A 24075-nucleotide genomic window follows, 5' to 3' on the forward strand; every position below is an offset into this window, starting at 1 on the left:
TTCATTGTGAATTGCGAGACTTTTTTTGCATTTTCAAAAACAGTGTATTTCACTGTGAAATAACTTCTCATTAAAAGGACAGTTCACCCAAAACTGAAAATTGTCATCTCTTATACATCCTTCACTTGTCACAAAAGAAAAAGTGTTCATTTTTTTCTGTTGAACACAAAATAAGATATTTTGAAATATGTCGGAAGCCTGTAACCAGTGACTTCCATATTAGATTTTTTTATGGAAGCTAATGGTTACAGACTTCAAAATATCTTCATTTGTGTTTAACAGAAAAAATTTTCCTCATTAAACTCAATAAGGTTTAGAAGCACTTGAGGTAAAGTAAATAGTGAGAACTCTATAAACTCCTTTACAATATATAGTGGAAGTAATATACTTAACATTTGAAGTGGATTAAAAAAAGTTTTTCAGAATTGTTATAAGACAAGAATGGGTGTTGTTTGAAGTTCTGATCCTAATCAAATGTTGACTATGTGTTTCCAGTAAAACATATTTAGTCACTTGAGACATTGATAGAGAATGATGCAGAACTGTGCACATATAGATATAACTATATATTTTACTGTGAATCATGATGTGCTGAACATTTAAAGGTGGCAGAATCGATATTGCAATGTGATCATTCGCAATAGTTACATCGCAGGAAATGCTTTGTTGTGTCTGTATAATAGTTTATCATTTGGATGTGATTTTGAGGCCTGTGACCGTATTATGATTTTATAAGCATTTAAGCTTAAGAAATTGTACTGTTTGTAACTAATATAATGATTAATGTTATTGAATTATTTGTATTTTTATTATTCAGTTACTGTACCTGAATACTGCTAAGCTCAGAAAAATGATAAAACACTCTTTATTTATTTATTGATAAAACGTTCGCTATATTTTAATTGTATATATATTTTTATTGTGTTTATATATGCTTGTAGATTGTTTATTTGGTCTTATGCAGATGCAATCCTCCACAGAATCATCATAATCAATCTAAAATTATTAATTCTTTATAAATAGAGCTGTTTAAGTCATCTGGTAAAATTGTATTTCTACCGAAAATATATCGCAGAATAACAAAATTTTGCAATGTTATATTTTACCAATATTATGCAGCCCTAATTAGTAATTAGATAATATTATTACCCGTCCTATTGACTAATGGGTTAACACCAAGTTTGATAACTTTTTCTAAAATGACCCAAACGTTAGAAAAAATTGTCTTTTTCTATTTTCATATTTTTCATGAAGGCTGTACACATTTAGGGTACAAAGGTTGTGTTACAGTAGATGTTCATTTGACCCGCTGGCTATTAAACCATTTGTGCACTACTACAAAAACAACAGATACAAAGACATTAACACACACATGTTGGTATTGGTGATTTACGAAGTCTCTCAATGGGCTTTATTTTAACGATCTAGGCACAAAGTCTAAAGCACATGACGCAAAAGCATTAAGATCGTGTCCGAATCCTCTTTTGCTATTTAAGATTGGAAAAATAAGGTCTGCACTGTGGTGCATGGTCTAACAGGGTTGTGCTTATTCTCTGAAGTTCTGGGTGTGTTTTGAGTATAACGTGCATTAAACTAATCAGAGTCTCACCTCCCATTCCCTTTAATAGTCAGTTGCGTCGCCCCATGGCACATTTGCTATTTACATGGCAGACTTTGTAAGTGAGAACTTCATTAGCGAGAACACAGTTAAACAGAGCATCTACAGTGTGATGATAAAGAACGAGCCTCCTCCATTTAGCCTCCTTACTTTTACTCTTTACTTTACTCCTTTACCTTTTTGAATAAGGAAACGGTGGAAACTCACTCCATGGAAGACATCCATTAGCCTGCATATTTAATATAGTTTTTTAAGCGCAAAGATTTGTTTCAAAACTATTTCTAAATTCTGTTCTAATTTTCAGCAAACTAATAAATGAACAATAATATCGAAGTGTGGTCAAAAAACTGAGTTTTATCCATATATTATGGATATCCATATCCATATATTACTGTATATGACATTAGCCCACCCTACCCCTAAATCCAACCCTCACAGAAGAGCTGTTGCAAATTTCCAATGCGAAAAGATCCTGTTAAGTATAATTTTGAATTACAAGGACATACGAATAAACTCATAACTTCTATAGGTTATACCCATGTCATTATATATATATATATATATATATATATATATATATATATATATATATATATATATATATATATATATATATATATATATATATATATATATATATATATATATATATATATATAAAAACTTGTAAACCACTAAAACCAGTTCACACACACAGTTTGGCAAACACACTCTCTGTGAGTCATCAATATGACAACACACTCCTGAGAGGAAGGGGGTGATGGGAAAGAGCCAGAGATCTGGACTGCATTACAGCGGCTGCTTGATGAACTATAGCACAAACACAGCGGCGGGGGGCGAAGCTGACCCATGCAGATCAGTAGCCCTGACACAGGTTAGCACTGACTAATTTTCTTGGGACAAAGGGCTCTGCACGACACACACATGGGGTCATGGAATCAGATGAGGGATGAATGAATGAAACATCTGCGGCTTCTGTTTACAAAAGAGCTCAGTGTGACAGTTGCTTCATTTACATAGACTACAATGTTCTGATATTAACACGATTAACCCTTGTGTGCTCTTAGCATTCCATTTGCCATAAAACCCTGAAATAAAGCAGCCAAGTTTAATTTTAATCCCTCAATCCTTTTTTTCATGAAGAAACAACCTCATCTTTTTCACCCACTCTGTGAATGTCTAATGTTGATGATACACAGGGCAACTTTTTTGAGCAATGTTGTTGGGCAACTTTGGAAAATGTAAATAAATGGGCAACCGGGCCATACACGTGGTAACGAATAAGGGTAACGGGTTACAGATACAATATTGCTGCCCTTTCTGTATAGAAAAGTAACCAAACATCGCCACTTTGCAAAAATGCCCTGCAACATTGATGGTTTATTTGAGTATTAGCAGACTGTCTGTTGATATCTGTTGATACTGCTCCTTCAACAGATGTTTAACTGACTATAAGAAACTTTGAAAGTACATGTCAGCTCACACTACCCCAACCCTAACCCCAACCTAACAGTCTACTTATAATCTAATGAGAATTAGTTGGCATGTAGATGCAATGTAACCTAAATTTAACAAAAGGACCATCAAAGTAAAGTGTGACCAAAACGTTGCCCTGTGTGTCATTACCATAAGTTTACCCTCATCAGTGTGCAGTTCATCAATACATTTTAAAAAAGTAATTATATTTGTGAAAATTATTTTAATTTAATTAAGTAGCTTTAAATTAAAGCTAAAGTATTAAAATTAATTAGGAAATAAATTAATTAAGAATTAAAATTAAAGTATATACTGATTCATAGACGCAATGAAAGTGTTATTTTAGTGTAAATTATTTTAAACGCATGGAAGAAAAGGAAAATGGGCATTATGGTCTTAATGGACAGTGATTTTACTTGAGACAAATAGTACAAACGTAGCAAATACATTGCTTTAAACTTTCTATAATCTGTATATACGGCATGTACTGTATAGCTGTCACGGATTGGTCAGGCTCTCACGATCCCCACTCACGAAGATCACCATCACCTGACTTCTAATGAGCACACAGCTGCATCACATTCACGAGCACCAGATAAAAGCACAGCACTCCAGTCGCTCATTGTCCGGGCTCGTCTCGACGAAAGCGGACAACTGAGCGACCACTCAGCGTAGTCATCCTCAGCTAAAACAAACGCTTTACTTACCTGTTCTCTTTGTATTCCTCCTAGTCTTCCTGGTCCACCCGAATCGTCCTGTCTTCCAGTCCTTCCAAGTCTGTGTCATCCTCTGTCAGCTGTATCTGGTGTGTGCTGTCCATCCTCGTGTATTCCTGTTACCCAGCCACGGAGGAAAAGACCCCAACATCATTCCTGATCCTCCTGGCTATCCTTCATGTGCTCCTTGTTGTCATTTAATAAACACCCTAACGTTTCCTTACCTCTGTCTCCTGTCCGCTTCATAACAGAAGCCCGGACCTATAACGACGACAACATGAGCACCCCCGATCACTTTCAAGAGCTGGTGGACCAGTTGAAGCGGATTCTACAGCCACCAGCTCCACTTTCCAACGCACCACCAGCACCGAGCACTTCCGCCTCCACAGTTTCTCCTTCGGCCCTTCCTTCCAGTCCCATGGCCCGACCAGCGCCCTACTCAGGCGGAGCGGGGGAGTGCAATGGTTTTCTGTTACAATGTTCCCTCATATTCGAAATGCAACCTTCTCTATATCCCACAGATAAGTCAAAGATCGCCTACATCGTATCACTACTCTCTGGGCCTGCACTTAAATGGGCTGAGACGATCTGGAACCAAGCCGGGCCGGTCATGAATTCCATCACTACCTTCACGGAGTATTTCAAAGAGGTGTTTGGACGTTCTGATGGGGAAGTAGCCGCTGGAGAGCAGCTGTATCATCTAAAGCAAGGTACTCTATCTACACAGGAATATGCTCTCCGGTTTCGCACTCTAGCAGCTGCAAGTGGATGGAATGAGAGATCGTTGTTGACCACGTACCGGCTCGGCTTGGAACCCACTCTCCGAATCCAGCTGGCCACATTAGATGATACTATGGGTCTGGAGAGATTCATCCAACATTCTCTCCGATGTTCCGATCGTCTCCGTTCCTATCAACAGGACACCATCACCCCCTCGTCTGCACTCCTCCAATCGCCTGAGTCAACAGCCTCTCCAGAACCAGAACCCATGATAATAGAGTCTGGAAGACTGACATCAGCGGAACGACAGAGGAGGCTGACCCGGGGTCTGTGTCTATACTGCGGTGTCAGTGGACACACCCGTATGGAGTGTCCCCTTCGTCCCATTCGGACTTCAGTGAGTGTATTCAGTACGAATATTGAACAATGTAAACCACTTACTACCACCGTACAAATAACTACTGCCTCTATTTCTCTCCTTGTCACAGCCCTCATCGACTCCGGGTCAGCAGGGAACTTCATCTCCCAATCCCTCTGTCGTCAACTCCACCTACGTACTGAGGCGTCCTCGCATATATACCAGATACAACCGATAACCCAGTGCACTCGATCTTCGACCCGTATCCATCGACAATGCGAAGACATCCTTCTTCAAGTGGGGTTGTTACATCAAGAGAGGATTCAATTTCTGGTTCTGGAGGGTGCAAATATGGACATCATTCTAGGGCGCCCGTGGCTGGTGAAGCACGATCCCATCATCTCTTGGGGCACAGGAGAGATAAAGAAATGGGGATCTGGATGTACACCTACCTGTTTTCCAAATCTCCCTCTTCAAGGTCGGAACCCCATTTCTTTGTTTACAACATCGGTCGAGAGTCCTCCTGAGAAGCAGTCTATCCACATTCCTAAGGAGTACAGCTCCTTTCATGATGTCTTCTGCCCCAAGAGAGCTTCCCAGCTACCGCCGCATCGGCCATGGGACTGCGCGATCGACCTAGTTCCAGATGCCCAGTTGCCAAGAGGTAGGATCTACCCGCTCTCGCTTCCAGAGAATCAGGCAATGGAAGATTACATAAGGGAGGCTCTGAGTCAGGGGTACATACGTCACTCAAAATCACCAGCCGCCTCAAGCTTCTTCTTTGTGGCCAAGAAGGACGGAGGGCTGCGTCCATGCATCGACTACAGGGTCCTAAATAACGGTACAGTAAAATACCGATATCCCCTTCCTCTGGTACCAGCCGCTTTGGAACAGCTCCGAGAAGCTAAAGTCTTCACTAAATTGGACCTCCGCAGCGCGTATAATCTGATAAGAATACGTGAGGGGGACCAATGGAAGACAGCATTCGTGACCCCTACTGGCCACTATGAATATGAGGTCATGCCTTACGGTCTGGTCAACGCCCCCTCCGTATTCCAAAACTTCATTCATGAAGTCCTCCGGGAGTTTCTTCACCACTTTGTAATAGTGTACATAGATGACATCCTCATTTACTCCCGGAGTGAGGCCGAACATCGCCAACACGTTGCGGAGGTCCTACACACATTGAGAGAACATCACCTCTACCTCAAAGCGGAGAAATGCTCATTCCACCAGAAGTCGATTCATTTCTTGGGATACATCATTGACCAAACCGGTATACGTATGGATGGGAAGAAAATTGAGGCTGTTCTATCCTGGTCAGAACCCACTTCCATTAAGGAGCTCCAGAGGTTTCTTGGGTTTGCTAACTTTTATAGACGGTTTATCAAGGACTACAGCAGGATTACATCACCTCTCACTAATCTCCTCAAGGGTAAACCCAAAGGACTGGAGTGGACCAAAGAAGCAGCCGCAGCCTTCCGCCTTCTTAAGAAGGAGTTCACAAGGGCCCCACTCCTGACTCATCCTGACCCAAATCTTCCTTTCGTGGTGGAAGTGGACGCATCCACCACCGGCGTCGGGGCAGTATTATCCCAACATCATGATACACCGCCCCGACTGCATCCCTGTGCCTATTTCTCTCGGAAGTTGAGCCCGGCGGAGCAGAATTACAGCATAGGAGACAGGGAGCTTCTAGCAATCAAGCTAGCCTTGGAGGAGTGGCGTCACTGGTTGGAGGGAGCCAAACATCCGTTCCAGGTGATCACAGATCACAAAAACCTCCAATATATCAAAGAGGCCAAGAGACTATGTCCACGTCAAGCCAGATGGTCACTTTTCTTCTCACGTTTTGATTTCTCCATTTCCTATCGTCCAGGACCCAAGAATCTAAGAGCAGACGCTCTCTCTCGTTTACACGAGCATCACGATCATGAAGAACTCCCAACGAAGATTCTTCCCGAACACATCTCCATTTGTCCGATCACCTGGAACGCTCCTCCAGTCGTTGCCACTCCGGAAGCCCCTGCTCCGCCGGGATGCCCTCCTCATCGGCAGTTCATACCACCTGAACACCGGGTAGATCTGATCCACTCCTTACATACCTCGCTAGGCACTGGACATCCAGGGATCAACAATACTCTCTCGCTAGTATCCCAACGATTCTGGTGGCCAAACATGGCAAGGGATGTGAGGCAATATGTTCAGGGCTGTAAGGACTGTGCCCAATCCAAGAGCCCACGTCATCTACCCGCTGGAAAGCTCCATCCCTTGCCGATTCCGAACCGTCCCTGGTCACACCTAGGAGTGGACTTTATCACTGACCTCCCCTCGTCAGAAGGTAATACCTGTATTCTAGTCATCGTAGATAGATTCTCAAAGTTTGTCAAACTAATCCCTCTGAAAGGTCTTCCCACAGCCTTTGAAACAGCCGACAATATCTTTAATCAAGTCTTCAGGTCATTTGGTATTCCAGAAGATATTGTGTCGGACAGAGGTCCACAGTTCATCTCACGTCTATGGAAAGCCTTCTTCAAGCTCCTAGGTGTGGCCGTCAGCCTCTCTTCTGGATATCATCCCCAAACCAACGGGCAGACAGAGAGGAAGATTCAGGAGGTGGGACGGTTCCTGAGGACCTTCTGCAGTGGTCACCAGAGCTCCTGGAGCCAGTATTTGGGCTGGGCAGAATATGCCCAAAATTCACTGCGGCAACCCTCCACCGGACTCACGCCATTCCAGTGCGTCCTGGGCTTCCAACCACCGCTCTTTCCCTGGGATGGCGAACCATCTGATGTCCCCGCAGTGGATCACTGGTTCCGGGAGAGCGAGAGAGTCTGGGACGAGGCTCATCAACATCTGCAGAGGGCAGTCCGTCGAAGCAAGGTAACCGCCGATAGAAGAAGGTCTGAAGAACCCAGATACACACCCGGACAAAAGGTGTGGCTATCCACCCGGGACATACGCATGCGACTGCCCTCTCGCAAGTTAAGTCCCCGATTTGTTGGTCCCTTCACCATCGTGGAACAGGTTAACCCCGTCACCTACAAACTACAATTACCCTCTCACTACCGTATTCACCCTACATTCCACGTATCACTCCTGAAACCCTATCACGATCCTGTTCTTCCCTCCACAGAGCCTGACCACGAAGAGGAACCCCCTCCTCCACTGCTCCTAGAAGAAGGAGCCGTCTACGCAGTGAAGGAGATCTTGCGTTCCCGACGTCGTGGTGGCCAGTTGGAGTACCTGGTGGACTGGGAAGGGTACGGCCCCGAAGAAAGGACATGGGTTCCCAGAGCTGATATTCTCGATCCTAGTCTCATGGTGGAGTTTCATGAGAGCCACCCTGAGTTCCCAGCGCCTAGAGGCAGAGGGAGACCACCACGGCGTCGGAGGTGTCGGCCCTCAGGAGCGGGCCCTGGGGAGGGGGGTACTGTCACGGATTGGTCAGGCTCTCACGATCCCCACTCACGAAGATCACCATCACCTGACTTCTAATGAGCACACAGCTGCATCACATTCACGAGCACCAGATAAAAGCACAGCACTCCAGTCGCTCATTGTCCGGGCTCGTCTCGACGAAAGCGGACAACTGAGCGACCACTCAGCGTAGTCATCCTCAGCTAAAACAAACGCTTTACTTACCTGTTCTCTTTGTATTCCTCCTAGTCTTCCTGGTCCACCCGAATCGTCCTGTCTTCCAGTCCTTCCAAGTCTGTGTCATCCTCTGTCAGCTGTATCTGGTGTGTGCTGTCCATCCTCGTGTATTCCTGTTACCCAGCCACGGAGGAAAAGACCCCAACATCATTCCTGATCCTCCTGGCTATCCTTCATGTGCTCCTTGTTGTCATTTAATAAACACCCTAACGTTTCCTTACCTCTGTCTCCTGTCCGCTTCATAACAATAGCTCTGTGGTCAGGAAGTTCTCAGATAACATTATCCTAATATATATATATATATATATTTATGTGTTTTTAAATGTAAATGTAGGTGTTGGTTATACCGTGCATTGTTAATTGCAGAGCTCTTCTATTAAAAAAAAGAAAAAGATAATAATAAAAAGTCTGGTAATAAAAAGTAACTCAAAAGTAACGTAACACATTACTTACTATAAAAATTAACTAAGTAACGCAACTAGTTACTTTTTTGGGGAGTAACTTAATATTTTAATGTGTTCATTCATTCATTTTCTTTTCGGCTTAGTCCCTTTATTAATCAGGGGTCGCCACAGTGGAATGAACCACTTATTGTAATGCATTACATTAAAACACTTTCCCCAACACTGATCATAAAGCAGCATATATTTTTTTTACCTCAACTTAATGGACATAAGCTTGAAAACTTTTTGTGGGATCATCTTTACAATTCAGGAATTTACCAACGCAATATCATGGCAATTCATAACATTTTGATTTAGTATCAATCTTCTTCATACATTTTAGAACAATTTGCTTATCCCTCAATAAGGGCCAGGGTTAAAAAACATGTTTTCATGAGTATTATCCACTTTTCGGACAAAATGTAAAATAATTACTTTCTTTATGAAATTTGGTTGGAATTTAGATATAATCTTTTATTCAGCGTAAATGGTTTGTTTGCGAATTAAATGGTATTAATTAAATAAATGTGTATTTAGTTTTATTTGTTTTTAACTAACTTTCAGAAAACATTGCATTTAGCGTTTAGTCTCCAATACTATGGTGGCTGGGAAGTGCAAAACAACAATACAAAGTGTGAAACAATTTTACAAAGCACAAATTTACATTTTGGAAAACATTTTTATCTATCATAAAACACAATTACATAAAAAAAAATGATTTTACCAAAGGTAAAACAAATTTACAAGGGCAGATTCTTTACAGAAAGGGAATGTAACACACACTGGAAGTGATGCGGAATGTACCACACACCGGAAAATATCAGCTTGTGTGTGACCTTGTAGACACAGGTAAACATGAGTCTAATGTTACAACTATAAAAAAACATGGTTTGACCAACTGCGATAAAACATTGTTTTGTCATTTAGAGCTATTGCTAAATATCAGCCTAAGACTAGAAACATGTAACGTGAGACCATATGTTTACTGATAAAGATATCAATACTGACCTCTTGTGTCTATTGATACTTGTGCTGAACTTTTTGATATGGGTTCGAATCCCGTTGATGACATGTAAATTCTAATTATTTCTTTATTCTGTGCTGCCACACAAATATTAAAATTAATAATGTTTACAATGACACTGCCGCCAAGTAATAAGAATATTTATTTGGTATGAGCATGTTTTGTTGCTGTGAAAAAGTGACAAATCTGCCAATCTGCAAATGTGAATAGTTTACATCTGGAAAGGGTCACCAGTTAAACCCTAACACTGGCTTCGTTCAATTTACTTTTAAGAGTCCTTAAGCAGATGTTTACACCGTGTAGACTTGACATCATGTCCAGGATTACAGCGCACGAGTGGCCATCGTTAAAATATGAACACATTGATGCAGTATGTCTGGTGTTTCCGTCTAGTCCACGCCCTTTAGAAACTCCAAACACCGAACGCACGTAAAGCAAAACCCCTTTAAGCTGCTCATGTGTTTGCCACAAAACGGGCAAAACATCCCTCTACCGCAGTCCATGTACAGTCACCATAAAGTTTATTTACACCATGTACCCCACAACACAAATTTACTGCGCTCACCACCAACGACAACAACACCTTTCACCGACTCACTTCTGGTGTGTGGTACATTCCCTTTCCCTAAAGAATCAGGACAAATAAAAGTGTTTTGCGTCTTGTTAATTTTTTTTTAATTTAAGTTTGTTTTGTCCTTGGTAAAATCATTTTTTTTATTTAATTGTGTCTTGTGATATGTAAAAATGTTTTACAAAATGTAAATTTGTCTTGAGCTTTGAAAAAGTGTAGCACACTTTGTAATGTTGTTTTTTACTTTCCGACCACCGTACATTACTGCTCAAAAAGACATTCATTTTGTTAACAAAATTTTACTTTATACAGCTAAACTATATATATCTTTGCATTTAAATGGCTTTAACATAAAAATGGATCACTTTAAATGCGCACTTGTGTTTTTATTATTGTAGAATTAATATTTGCATATTTGATCCTCCTGACAGTATTAGTATTGGATGAGTCTGGTTGTTTTTCTTGCAGCAGACTGCCAGTTTTAACTAATATGGGCATTGGCTAGACATTCGAATCACCAGAAAGAAAATAAATCTTATTTATTTTAAAAGAAGAATGTATTTTAAAGAGAATTCATGTGTCCATTTGAATCAAAGTCTTAATAAATGACTGATTTAGACTTTATCTTGATAATAAGATTATCATTGAAGTAAGCTGAAACCCGCCTAACTCCACGTCTCTGTTCTCCCGTACTGTTTTGAACATGGTTTTGACTTTGAGTTCAGCCAAATGAAAGCTGTCTGTTCAGGTGGGGGATAGATGGGGGCAGATGTCAGAATAATCCATCACGTAACACACAACAGATGTGCTCAAATGTTCCAGCATATGAACGACTGGAGGCCCGGCCAGCGGGGGTTCAACCGGGAGCACGTCTCACAGGGAACGGATCACTTAGATTAGAGAGGAAAAGAGAAAGAAAAAAGAACTTGATTTTGAAACGGAACAAATGTGGTCATCCTTTGTATCGAATATTTGAATGCTTGTATATCCAAGACTTTGTTCACACAAATCCAATCTGTGGGATTGACCTCATTTTTTGTAAGTAATGAAATCAAATCTGTTCGTGAAGACGATTCATTCAGAGTCCAGTTTATTAGCATCTTCATTGTAATCACTAGAGAATGTGCATGAAGCCAAGAGCATTTATTCTTTAACTACTTAGACCTGTCTATTTTTTAAAACATGGGCATTTATCTTCATCATGGCCACAGTCAAAAAATATTTTGCTAGTTGTTCAGACTGCTTATTTAAAGGAAGCTTAAACAACACATTTATTGAATGTGTAAGCTGGAAGTTGGGTAACAATGAAGTGAGAATTCTACTTATTAAACAGAGAATGGTCTGGCAGGCAATGATCCTACTTTCATCATCATCATTATCATCATCATCATTATTAATATTATTATAAATAAAGTAGTATTTTTTTATTTTCTAATAAATAATAAATATAAAATTTCATTTCTTAATAAACGCCTTATTATTTATTTATATATGAGATTACGTTACAGGTTAGCTTTTGTAAGTGATTTTATGTTTTAGAATAGGATGTGGAATGCTCTCAATAATATTTGTAAAGGAAACATAGGCCCTATATGTGCTGTTTGCATATATTTCAATTAATGATAACCCTAACATGAGTGCATGTTTTTATCAAAACATTTTTTTTTATGCATGTGCGTGTAAAACAATATAATTTGCACAAAGAAATTATGGGGTTCTTCTCTAAAGAAGATGTTACTACCCCATTAAGGCTACGTTCACACTGCAGCCAAATGTGGCCTGAATCAGATTTTTTTTGCCCACATGTGACTCAGGTAATGATAGTGCGAACAGCCCAAACCGCATGGAATCTGATCTTTTCAGGTCAGATCTGTGCCACTTTCATATGTAGTCTTAAATTAGACACAGATCTGATGTTTTGCAATGCGACTGCAGTATGAACAGTTATGTCGGATTTCATGTGACTTTTACATAATCATCAAGCAACATGCGTCATCATTCTGTGCTGCAAACATCCTCTACTCCTCAGCATCACAGTAGAATGGCATACATGGCAATTTCTTTACACAGAAAGTTAGTTGTTCATGTTGAAAAAGATTTTGGAGGCAAAACTAGTGCGTGTTAACGATTGAGGCACAGGTTGATCGTGAAGGTGAAGAGCGTCATGCGTGTTGCGCATAGGGGATCTGTGTGCAAAGGAGGGAGAACTTTCTCTCCGAGAGAAAAAAGGGCAGGTGCGCGAGCACCCAACCCCCCTTTTTGTACGTGTCTACTGTTTACAACAAAGTAAAATGAAATAACTCTGCAAACAGAGATAAAACAACTCCGCCTTCACAGTTCAGTCTGCGGCTGCTCATTAACCCTTGGTGAGTTCACTACTCCGGTGGTCAAACAAACGCGCACTGCGATTGTCATAAACTACAAATGATCAGTGTATTTTTAATCACAAGTGACTTATTTTAGATTTCAAATGCCGAAATACACATTAGTAGTAGCAGAACAATCATTTACAGTTTATGAAATACACCACAGTTGTCTGTGAAAAGGGCAATAATCATATTAGCATGAACTGACAACATGCTTACTTCATTCAGTATCACGTGTGCTTAATTAGACATTTTGTGCTGTCCGTAACAGTACTTTTGCGCTTGCGGGTCAGTTTAGGAACAGGATCTGTTTGTAGCCTTAGAGCATCATGGGCGTTTTATGTTATAACTAACGTGGTTCAAACGATGGAACTGCGACAGAGAATATGGTTTTGGGAAACACTCGTCACTACATTGTTCTTTTCCCAAACGATGCATCGTACTATGGTAGTTCAGCCGCAAGTTGCGTTGCTGTTTGGGAAACACACCCCTGTTTGACTTTATTTCTGTCAGATGTTCACAAATGTCCACATGAGATTTTAGTTATTCACGTTTTACAAAAAAAAACTTTTTTTTTCCAATGTCATCATTGTGGAGAAAAGTGGTTGATTTACACGGGCTCTTTAACCCGATTTGTAATGTTGGTTTTTCTTTGCTTGCTATGACAAATATAAAGAGAGCAAATATGATCAGAGTAAGTGATCCTGTATTGATTCTCACTGTTGATAAGTTTGACTTTGCATTATGTTTAAATGATGGTTTATCATTTAAGTGACAAAATTCTGTGTTGAGAATGGACTTCAACTTGGGTTTCATAGTTTTTTAAAACACAGCATCTGAATCAGTATATGCTTCTCGACAATGGTTAGAGACTTTTTGCTGCAGTTCATGCTAGAAGAATCGAACAAAATTCATCAAAGTTCCCAGCACACACTGCAGAAAATAAATTCCCCATCATTGAGAAGCATATGCTGATTCTTCATGTCTGTGTGTTTTAAGCTTTTTTTAAGCTGGTCAATGTGTTTCATAACTTGATAAAAGTATTGCTACATTCTGTTCTCTTAAAACACAGTATTACTTTGGTGATAAAACATTCAAACAGTCTTACTGATTTAACCAATGACTAAATCACTACAGAATCAATTATCCTGATGACATTTGCTCTCTTTGTGCCAGGGGTGACCAACCCTGTTCCTGCAGATTTCAGTTGGAACCCATATCAAACAAACCTACCTGTAATTATCAAGTGCTGTTCAGGTCTGTTTGATCAGGGTTGAAGCTGAACTGTGCAGCAAGGTAGATCTCCAGAAACAGGGTTGAGCACCACTGCTTTATGCAATATTTGTCATAACACAATATTTGGCAAGCAAAGAAAAACTAACATTAGAAATTGAGTCAAAGAGTCCAGGTAAAGCAACTGATGTTCTCCTCAATAGTGACATTTTAAAACAAAAGTTTGTGTTTTTTTTTTTATTATTGTTGTCTGTTAATTTTCAATAATATCACTATATGGAATTTTGTAGTAGTTTTGTGTTTCTCTACTGTGTTTCTGCTTATCAACAGCAGGTGTTCATCATCAGTGCTCTATCAACACTTAATTAATCCCCTCATAGTCTCATTAACTTTAACTTGGCTGCTGAGTTAAGCTGCAGTCACACTGGACTTTTCTCCCCATAGACTTCCATTCATACACAAGCGAATGCGTCAGACCAGAAATGCAAGGTCATGCGTCAAGTTTCGCAGGTTGCTGCGGTGCAACGTTCAAGCTTGGTGAACGCTGACCTGCAAAATCGATTGGTCTCACGCAGTCACATGACACGATTTCGCAGGTCACCAAGCTTGAACTTTGCACCAAAGCGAACTGTGAAACTTGTCACAAAAGCTTGCGTTTCTGGTCTGACGCATATGTGTGCATATGAATGCAAGTTTAATGGGAGAAAAGTGCAGTGTGACCGCAGCTTAACTTTAACTCAATTTAGAGATTGATAAATACTTTGTAGTGAGTTACATTTAGTACACTGTAAAAAAAAAATCGTAAAAAAAAGGTCAAATGACTGGTAGCTACGGCTGCCAAACGAAAACCCTAATATTACAGTAAAATTTCTTTGTTGAAATAAAGTGCAAAAAATAATAAATCTACAGATATTTTCATTAAAATGTTTACAGAGAAACACTTATTTCACAAACTTTTCCTAGATTAATATGATCGAACACCATCAATAAAGTGACTGCACTAAAATTGTAAGAGAAAAAATGTTATTTAAAATAATTTTCTCTCTCAACCATTACAATTAAACAGTTTTAATAAAATGCCAAGACATGCTCATGGTCGTAATTTAACAGTTTTATTTTGGATCAGTCATTTGACCTTTTTTTTAAGATTTTAAATTTTTTTTACAGAGCAAGTAATTACAATTTATTTCTTTCATTTTACAAAATTTTAAATGTACTTCAAAAAAACTGGAAAAAACACTGTGGAAATAATACAGCAATTGTATTGTATAAAACAGGAAAATTGCTGTAATTTGTCATTAATTATATTTTACATAAAATAACAGTCAAGCTGTTAATTTACAGAAATTGTTTGTAATTTTTTACGGACTTTTGAATATAATTTAAAATAACAGAAAAAAATACTGTATAAATAATACTGTAATTTCCCTGTATAAAAACAAAAATGTCAGTAATTTGTTTTTTGATGATAAAGTACCTAAAATGAAAGTCAAAATGTTAATTTAGAAAGATTTTTGTCATTTTACTAAGATTTTAATTTAATTTGAAATGACAAAAAATACTGTAAAAAATGTAGAGATATTTTCTGTAAAAATTATTTTTTTTTTTTACAGTGTAGGTAACGGCCAGTATTAGGTTTTCCTGAAAGTTTGCACTAAGTATTTTTTAAAACTAGGATAGCACATCAGTTTAGGTCACGATTGATCAACTACTGGTTTATTGCATGCTTATTATTAAAATATATATTAAAATATTAAGGCCCAATCCCAATTCTGTTTTTGCACCCCTACCTTCCGCTTGGCACTTAAAACCGAGTATGAAGAGGAAGGGCTTAAAAATGTACCCCTAAGAAATGGGACAGCACTACAGCACCTGCATACGTCATAATATGTCATCGCAATCTCTAACTCCATATGAGATCAGAAGTTCACGACTGCTGTAGTTATTCCAGTTAAATTTATTTTTTGATATTTATCTTCAAGAAATCACTGAAGGCATATATTATGTTATGATAACAATCTAATGTGGCAGTAAGATCGTAACTGTACTGTGTATTTACACAGTGGCCATATTCATCTACGTAAACACACCAAAAACAACATTAACATTATAGCAGACACTGTAAAAAGCTCATTCCCAGCCACTAGACTTTTCTGACAGGGGATTCGAATGTCAGAATGTTGTGGAACTGCTATACAGGAGTTATTATAATGGATTATAGATAGCGAAATTTTGCGTTTTTTGTTTTAGCGTTTTTTTTTTTAAAGCATGACAGTAAAACATGAACGCGGTTATGAATATATTAAAACATGTGCTTTTTTGTCATATTAATTTCCCCTTAGCCCTACGCCTTCAAGCTAAAGAGAAGTTGGACACCCCAACCCCTTCACTGGAACTCCCAAAATGAGGGGTAGGGGTAAGGGGAAGCGCTAAGGGGTAGGATCGGGCCTAACTGTTCCTTAGTAGTTATAAACTATAATTTATACTGCATCCCCAATCCTACCCAAAAGCTAAACCTAGCTTTTACATTACTATTAAAAACAGCTATTTAGTTACAGCTAATTTTATTAAGCTAGTAGTGTTAGCTAAAGGTTTGTTAATACCATGAATTGTGACCTAAACTAAAGTGTTACCAGTACTTGAAATCGCAGTTGTTTTGTTTATTTTGTGATAAATGAATTTGAACACCTTCATGCAGATTTAAATGAAAATCTTGCTTCGCTTTTGAAAGACTTTTCTCCTTTTCATGGTTTAGAATTGAGAGGTACATGGGTTTGCCCAGGAAATCTAAATAAAAAAACAAAAACGTTTAAACATTCTTGAAGCAGTCTCAAGCAACATTTAGACTAGGTCAAATTTAGAGCCCAAGCATGGAACCCATGAAATATTCATCAATCTGTCAATATTTGAAACAGCTTGTCACTTTAGTTTGTAGCTCTACCGTCTACACAATGCAACCCAGTCTGATGGCGTCCCCTCGGCTGCTGTACTGTAACAGAGCATTCCTTGTGCTCACATGCAAATACTCCAGTGCTCTGTTTCTCCACGACTATCCAGGGCATGTCAGAATCTTATAGACCGAACTCATGTGTGTTTATTTGTTTGTCTGCAGTGCTTACAACCATGCAAGGAATTATGGGAAACAAGACGAGCCCTGTCTCCCAAGACCTGTGAGGTAAGTCTCTCCACAGAAAGCTTATTTCTGACTGAATTCCTCATTTTTTTTGCTGACTGCAGATTGTTACAGCCGTGAAGGAAAGACCAATAGCGTAGGATGTTTCCCTGATTAAAAACCACACAAATCAACACAACGCACACATGAATATACCTCTGAGACCAGCATACGCCTGTGCGAGATAAATTAGCAAATGGAGCCATGTAGTCATGCTTTGCAATCAAAGATTTGACAAGCGTGCATTTGGTTTTGTGTGTGTGGTGGTCTAAACCAAACTGGTGCAACAACTAAATGGCTCTCCCCATACGATAATAAAATATATATTTTCAATATATACAAAAAATAGCCAAAATAAAACTCTATTTTGCCAAAATACTTTTCAAAATATATTTACATAGATATATTTTCTAGAAACACACCTTTTGACCATTTTTGCAAATATATATTTAAAAATATATATTTTAAAGTAATTTAAACATATTTTTTAGCCTCCATATATTTCAAAGCAAGAAAATACACTAATGTAACATTTTAAGAAAGTATGTGATGTCTCAAACCTACATATAGCACCTCAACAAATAATCATGTGATTAATATATTTAAACATTTTTTTAGCCTCCATATATTTCAAAGCAAGAAAATACACCAATGTAACATTTTAAGAAAGTATGTGATGTCTCAAACCTACATATAGCACCTCAACAAATAATCAAATGATTAATATATTTAAGCATGTTGAATATATAATATTTCTATCAATTTCATAGTCAAAATAGTCCAAAAGCTAGTATACCCAAATTAATATGTTATAGAAAATTATTAAATACAAATTTTAAAAGAAGGAAAAATCAAGAGAAACAAAAAAAAATTGTTAAAGTTTTGTTTTTTTTGCAGAATTTTGTTTAAATGTAATTGTATTATCTTTCAATAAATATGTTTTGTGACTAAAATAGTCTTTTAGTAAAGATATCTGTTTAATAAATCTGTTTAAATGCACCAAAATACTTTGCCTATAGTCAATGAGAAATGGAAAAATAATATTTATTTTCAAAATGGGGTGCACTCAATTATGCTGAGCACTGTATTTAAAAATAGAAATATTTAAATTTTAGTTCAAACAAGTTTTTTAAAAAAAACTAATTTAATACAAAATTAAAAACATTGCTACTGACTAATCTAATGTATATGCATGAGTATATTATTGTAAAGCATCCTATAAAAAAATATTCATTTAAAAGAGAGATGTGTGATGTGTGTACTCATTTATGCCGATCACTATGTATATATATATTAAGAGAATATATATATGGTTAAGAGAAAAAATAATAATGGAGGAGGTGAGAAATCAGTGGGAGATATCAATTGTAGAGAGCGTTTTTGGCCACACTTTATTTTGATGGTCTGTTTGCTGTTTGTTGAATTTAAGTTACAGTGCATCTACATGCTAACTATTTCTTATTAGATTATTAGTAGACTTTTAGGTTGGGGTTAGGGTTAGTGTAAGTTGACATGTATTTGGAAAGTTTCTTATAGTCAATTAAATCTCTGTTAAAGGAGCAGTATCAACTGATGTTAAGCAGACAGTCTACCTATACTCAAATGGACCATCAAAATAAAGTGTTACTATTTTTTTTTACCAGCAATGTTTTTCAAATCAATAAGAAGCTAGGAATATTTCAATGTAAAATAAATAAGCAAAAATAAACAAATAAATAAATACATTAATTAATTAATTAATGCTAAAAATGCATGTTATATCAAGGACATCTGCATTTGAGTCCACAGGCTAAAATGAATACAGTAAATGTGTAATGAGTAGGGATTGCCCAACAGAAATGAGGATCCAAATGCAGTTTATTAGATTTTTAGGCAGGCAAAGGTCATAAAAGGTGCAAACAGGAGCATAAAGGTTACCCAAGAGTGTGGTCAAAATAATAGGGAAAGAGTCAGGATAGACAGCAAAACAACATGAGCAAAGAAACAAACAAAGGTCAAGCAAGGCTAATGCTTAGAATTGCTCACATACAGTTTACAAGACTCAGCAATATGTGTGTGAGTGAGGTGTATTTATAGTCCTGGTAATCAAACTTCACAAGCTTCAGCTGTGTGTTTGCAATCAAGGGGTATCTGGGCCAGGTGTGTGAGTGAAGTGTATGATGGGGTCTCTAGTGCAATGAACATGAGTGTTCTCCAGCAGCCTGCAAGAGCAACACTGCTGGTGATGATAAGGTTGGAAATGTTTTTTCTTCACCCTAAATATACATGTAGAAATACATTTTTTTGGTTGAAATTAAATATATTTTTGATGTCAAACACCACAGATACAACATATGTTTAACATACAGTTGACGTCATAATTATTAGCTCTACTGTGAATTTTTTTCTTTTTTTTATATACATTTCCCAAACTATGTTTACAAGAGCAGGGCATTTTTCACAGTATTTCCTATAATATTTTTTCTTCTGGAGAAAGTTTTATTTGTTTTATTTCGGCTAGAATAAAAGCAGTTTTTAATTGTTTTAAAGCCATTTTAAGGTCAATATTATTAGCCCCCTTACGCAATATTTGTTTTGGATTGTCTACAGAACAAACCATTGTTATACAATGACTTGCCTAATTACCCTAACTTGCCTAATCAACCTAGTTAAGCCTTTAAATGTCACTTTAAGCTGAATACTAGCATTTTGAAAAATATCTAATATTATGTGCTGTCATCATGGCAAAGATAAAAGAAATCAGTTATTAGAAATGAGTTATCAAAACTTTTATGTTTAGAAATGTGTTAAATGTGTTCCTTCCATTAAACAGAAATAGGAGGGAAAAATATACAGGGGAGGGCTAATAATTTAGGAGCGCTAATAATTCTGACTTCAACTGTATATTTAAAATATATATTTGGCCTGGAAAAAAGTCAAACATTTTACCATATGGGTCAGATTGCCAATGGTAATTCATGGCCCATTTATCCTGTGTCCCTGGAGTGGTTGAATGCAGAGATTATGTTTCTCTCAGCGGAGATTATTGAAGTATACCAGATAAGAGCCGTATTTACGTCCAGAGCTTTGTTCTTCACAGAACGCGCAACAACTGTTAACATCTTGCTGAAGTTCATTGATCATTATCTCAAAAAAGCTTTAATTTAAACAGTCAGCGTGAAGCGTTTCAACGCTTGAGGTCTATCAGATGGACGCTCTGTGTGGTTCGGTTGTGCGTAAGACTCGTTGGGTAATAATAAGTACCCAGAAAGCTTCACAGCCACTTAGAAACATGCAGTAAAGGCCTTTGTTGTTTTCCCAATTCTGTGATTCACCCAATGGAAGAAACATGCTCCTCGTTGAGACTGACAGAAGTGTTGAGTTGAGTAATCTTGGAGATGAATGCTTTCCAGAGCAGCCACATGTGTGTCTGTGTGTTCAGCGCCAGAGAAGTTGTGTGTGTGAAAACAATGTTTACTTGTGAATTTACAGGAAATCATGTTGTACTACTTGCTTTTTCAACCTTAAATACCTATTTTGCACAATATCTTGTCCTATATTGTTCTGTCTTATGTACATTTTATGTTTAATTATTTAGCAGATGCTTTTGTTCAAAGCGACCTACTTTTGTGTGGGTATTTAGCGATTCAACATGAAAAGGCAACACACACAAGAAGTGGTAGTTAAACAAGCAACTGTTTGTGCTCCAAAGAATTAACAGCTAGTATAAGGAAGGGGAGTGTTTTTATTGAGAGAAAAGTGTTTCTACAAGCGGTTTGTCAAGCCCACTCACCTGTGTGAGGCACACTTCATAAATGCACAATGTATTTTTTATTAAGATGTGGAGTGATTGCTATGCTGCGTTCACACCAGACGCGGAAGAAGCGTAAAGCACGAGTGATTTACATGTTAAGTAAATGCAAACACACGAATAGACATCCTGTGGCGTGTTACGTGTGAATGAGGTGGTGCGAATGAAGTGGCGGATTGATGCGTGTATCTCGTCTTTCTTCAGCAGACAACTTCGCGCCATGTTAACCAATCAGGAGCTTGCTCTTGTGGGGGTGTGATTATGACATAGCGCCTGTTGTTAGTGTCCCGGTGGAAAATCCTCCTGCCTACAACAGTTTATCAAACTGGCCTCGGCTCAATCAGAAGCACCGCTGAAAGCCTCAATCATCCATGTTAAGTTTCTGGAGGAGTTTAAGAACTCACATAGCTGGGTGCTCCTCTGAAAGGATCTAGTGGATTTAGACACGGCTCCAAACGAATCGACGCTGTTTTTCAACCCTCATAAAGCACATAAACATAGCTATTCTCTCATCTAACATCTATGTTAGCCATTAAGCAACAAAGCTAGAGTCACCGGGCAGACAGAAGCCCTGCCCATCATGCGAATCCGCATCTATTGTTCAATGAATTTTAATTTAAAATGAAGCGGATATGACACGCAAATGAAGCGAGTAAACTCAAAATGTTCACTCGTCTATTTACACACAAAAAACGTGCTTGCCGTGTCTGGTGTGAACACAGCATAAGAAAGTGTCTGGTGAAAATGTGTCAAAAGTGTCAGAGAAATGAAAGAGTGAAAGGGGGGGGGGGGGTTCTTGGTTTTGGTCACAGGAGTTCAGGTGATCTTGGAAGAGATGGGTTATTAGTTGTCATTTGAATGATACCAGTGAATCAACAGACCGTGTGGGAATGGGAAGATCATTCCACCAGTGAGGAACATAAAATGAAAAGGTTTTAGAAAGTGACTTTTAGCCTCTCTGTAGTGGTACCACAAGGCAGTATGGTCTCAATACAGTAGTTTAAATATAAGGCTCTTATAAGGGAACATATCATAAACCAACAAACAAACAATGGCCAATGATTCATTTATTCATTCATTCATTCATTCATTCATTTTCCTTTGGCTTAGTACCTTATTTATCAGGGGTTGTCACAGCGGAAAGAACCGCCAACTATTCCAACAAAAACACGCAGCGGATGCTGTTCCATGAAACACCCATACACTCCCACATTCACACTCATACACTATGCGCATGCGTTTGGACTGTGGGGGAAAACGGAGCACTTGGAGGAAACCCATGCCAACACGGGGAGAACATGCAAACTGCACACAGAAATGCTAACTAGCTCAATGACCAAAGATCTTCAACTTAATTATTTATTAAATGGAGTTTACTTGTTAACAAAGGTTCGGCAGCAGAACCACGCCTTACTTTGCCTCCTTAACCAATCATCTACACTCTAAAACTTATTCAAGTTAGACCAGCCCTTTAGCACTGTTCACACCCTCCCTCTATTTCCTTGATTTCCATTAACAATCCTTATAACCCTCTTTTCTGTACTAGGTTGAATCGGGGGGTTCTATCACTCTACCAAAATATTACAGAGACAGTACCCCCACTCTGAGTCTCTGGGCATCATCGTAGAACGCCCGATCAACATACCTACCAGTTCACTGCTTATCCTCTTACTTCCCTTCCCTTTCATCCCACTGTTCCCTTTCTAACCCCTCCATCCCTACATCCAGGGCTCAATTTGTGCCGGACCATGCCGGATCCGGAGCTGGCACCTCTTAAATCAACTCAACCGCCCTCCTCCCCATCCGCTGTTCACTTTCACTTTCGTCCGCAACAACCCCTCCCCCCCTACACTTCACTTTCATCCTTCATCCGTGACACCCATCCACTTTCATGCGTGACAACTCTCCATCCTTGGGTGACATGCCGGATCCGTTACCCCGATCTGTTCCGGGACCTCGCAATTCACAAATTAAGCACTGCCTACATCCCTACAATAAAGTCTAACTCTAAAGTGTGGCGTGGTCCATGCTGGTGAACATGACTGATCAACAAAACAATTCAAACAATTAGAGAAGGGAGCCTAACAACATATGAAATAAACAACCAAACAAACATAATGCAGGTTGGGACTAACCACTCCAAACTACAGTCCAGAAAGAAAGTAGAAAGGAGAATGCAACAGCATAGCTGTACGTAACTGTAAGATTTCAAGCTAATTTAAACCATCTGCGCACAAGAAATGATCAAATTTGCCATTTTATCACAGATTGTTCATTCACTTTCCCTTCGGCTTCGTCCCTTATTTACCAGGGGTCACCACAGTAGAATGAACCAACTATTCTGGCATATGTTTTACGCAGCAGATGCCCTTCCAGCTGCAATTCAGTACTGGTAAACACCCGTACACTCTCACATTCTGACACACACACACTATGGCCAATTGTGTTGCCACTTTGTATATTTTATCCAGATCGATACAAAATCATCCCAGTCAATGTAAAATGATGAATTCTTTAAAAAAAGAGTTACTTGAGTCACCTTGTGAAATTATATTCATATCTCAATATATATATATATATATATATATATATATATATATATATATATATATATATATATATATATATATATATATATATATATATATATATATATATATATATCTAAGAAAATATGTTTTTCCAGTATTGTGCAGCTCTAGCTCTTACGTCAGGCGCTGCGTTCATATTTATGATTATGTTTATTTATGTCTTACCAAGACATGTTATTTCGTTCCATTTTATGTCAACACATGTAGTGAAATGACAATAAAACTCAACTTGACTTGTTTGACTCGGGCCAGAAAGGTCAACAGCGTAAGAGACTGTGAGTCAATACAAACACATGCCGGGACAGAGACTCGGGGACCGCTGGCCGCCTCTGTCGCTCCA

At 38.5% G+C, this 24075-nt stretch overlaps 1 protein-coding gene across 1 annotated transcript in view; it reads left to right on the plus strand.

Annotated features, from left to right (window-relative positions):
- The window catches only part of anos1b (anosmin 1b), a 189199-nt gene that overhangs the window by 85108 nt on the left and 80016 nt on the right, over window positions 1–24075 (plus strand). Inside the window, exon 3 of the mRNA XM_056447647.1 lies at window positions 17295–17357. Within this exon, the coding sequence (XP_056303622.1) occupies window positions 17295–17357 (63 nt within the window). The remainder of the gene's footprint in view (window positions 1–17294; window positions 17358–24075) is intronic.

The sequence above is a fragment of the Danio aesculapii genome, chromosome 22 (genome assembly GCF_903798145.1).
Source record: "Danio aesculapii chromosome 22, fDanAes4.1, whole genome shotgun sequence".
In the NCBI taxonomy this organism is placed as follows: domain Eukaryota; kingdom Metazoa; phylum Chordata; class Actinopteri; order Cypriniformes; family Danionidae; genus Danio; species Danio aesculapii.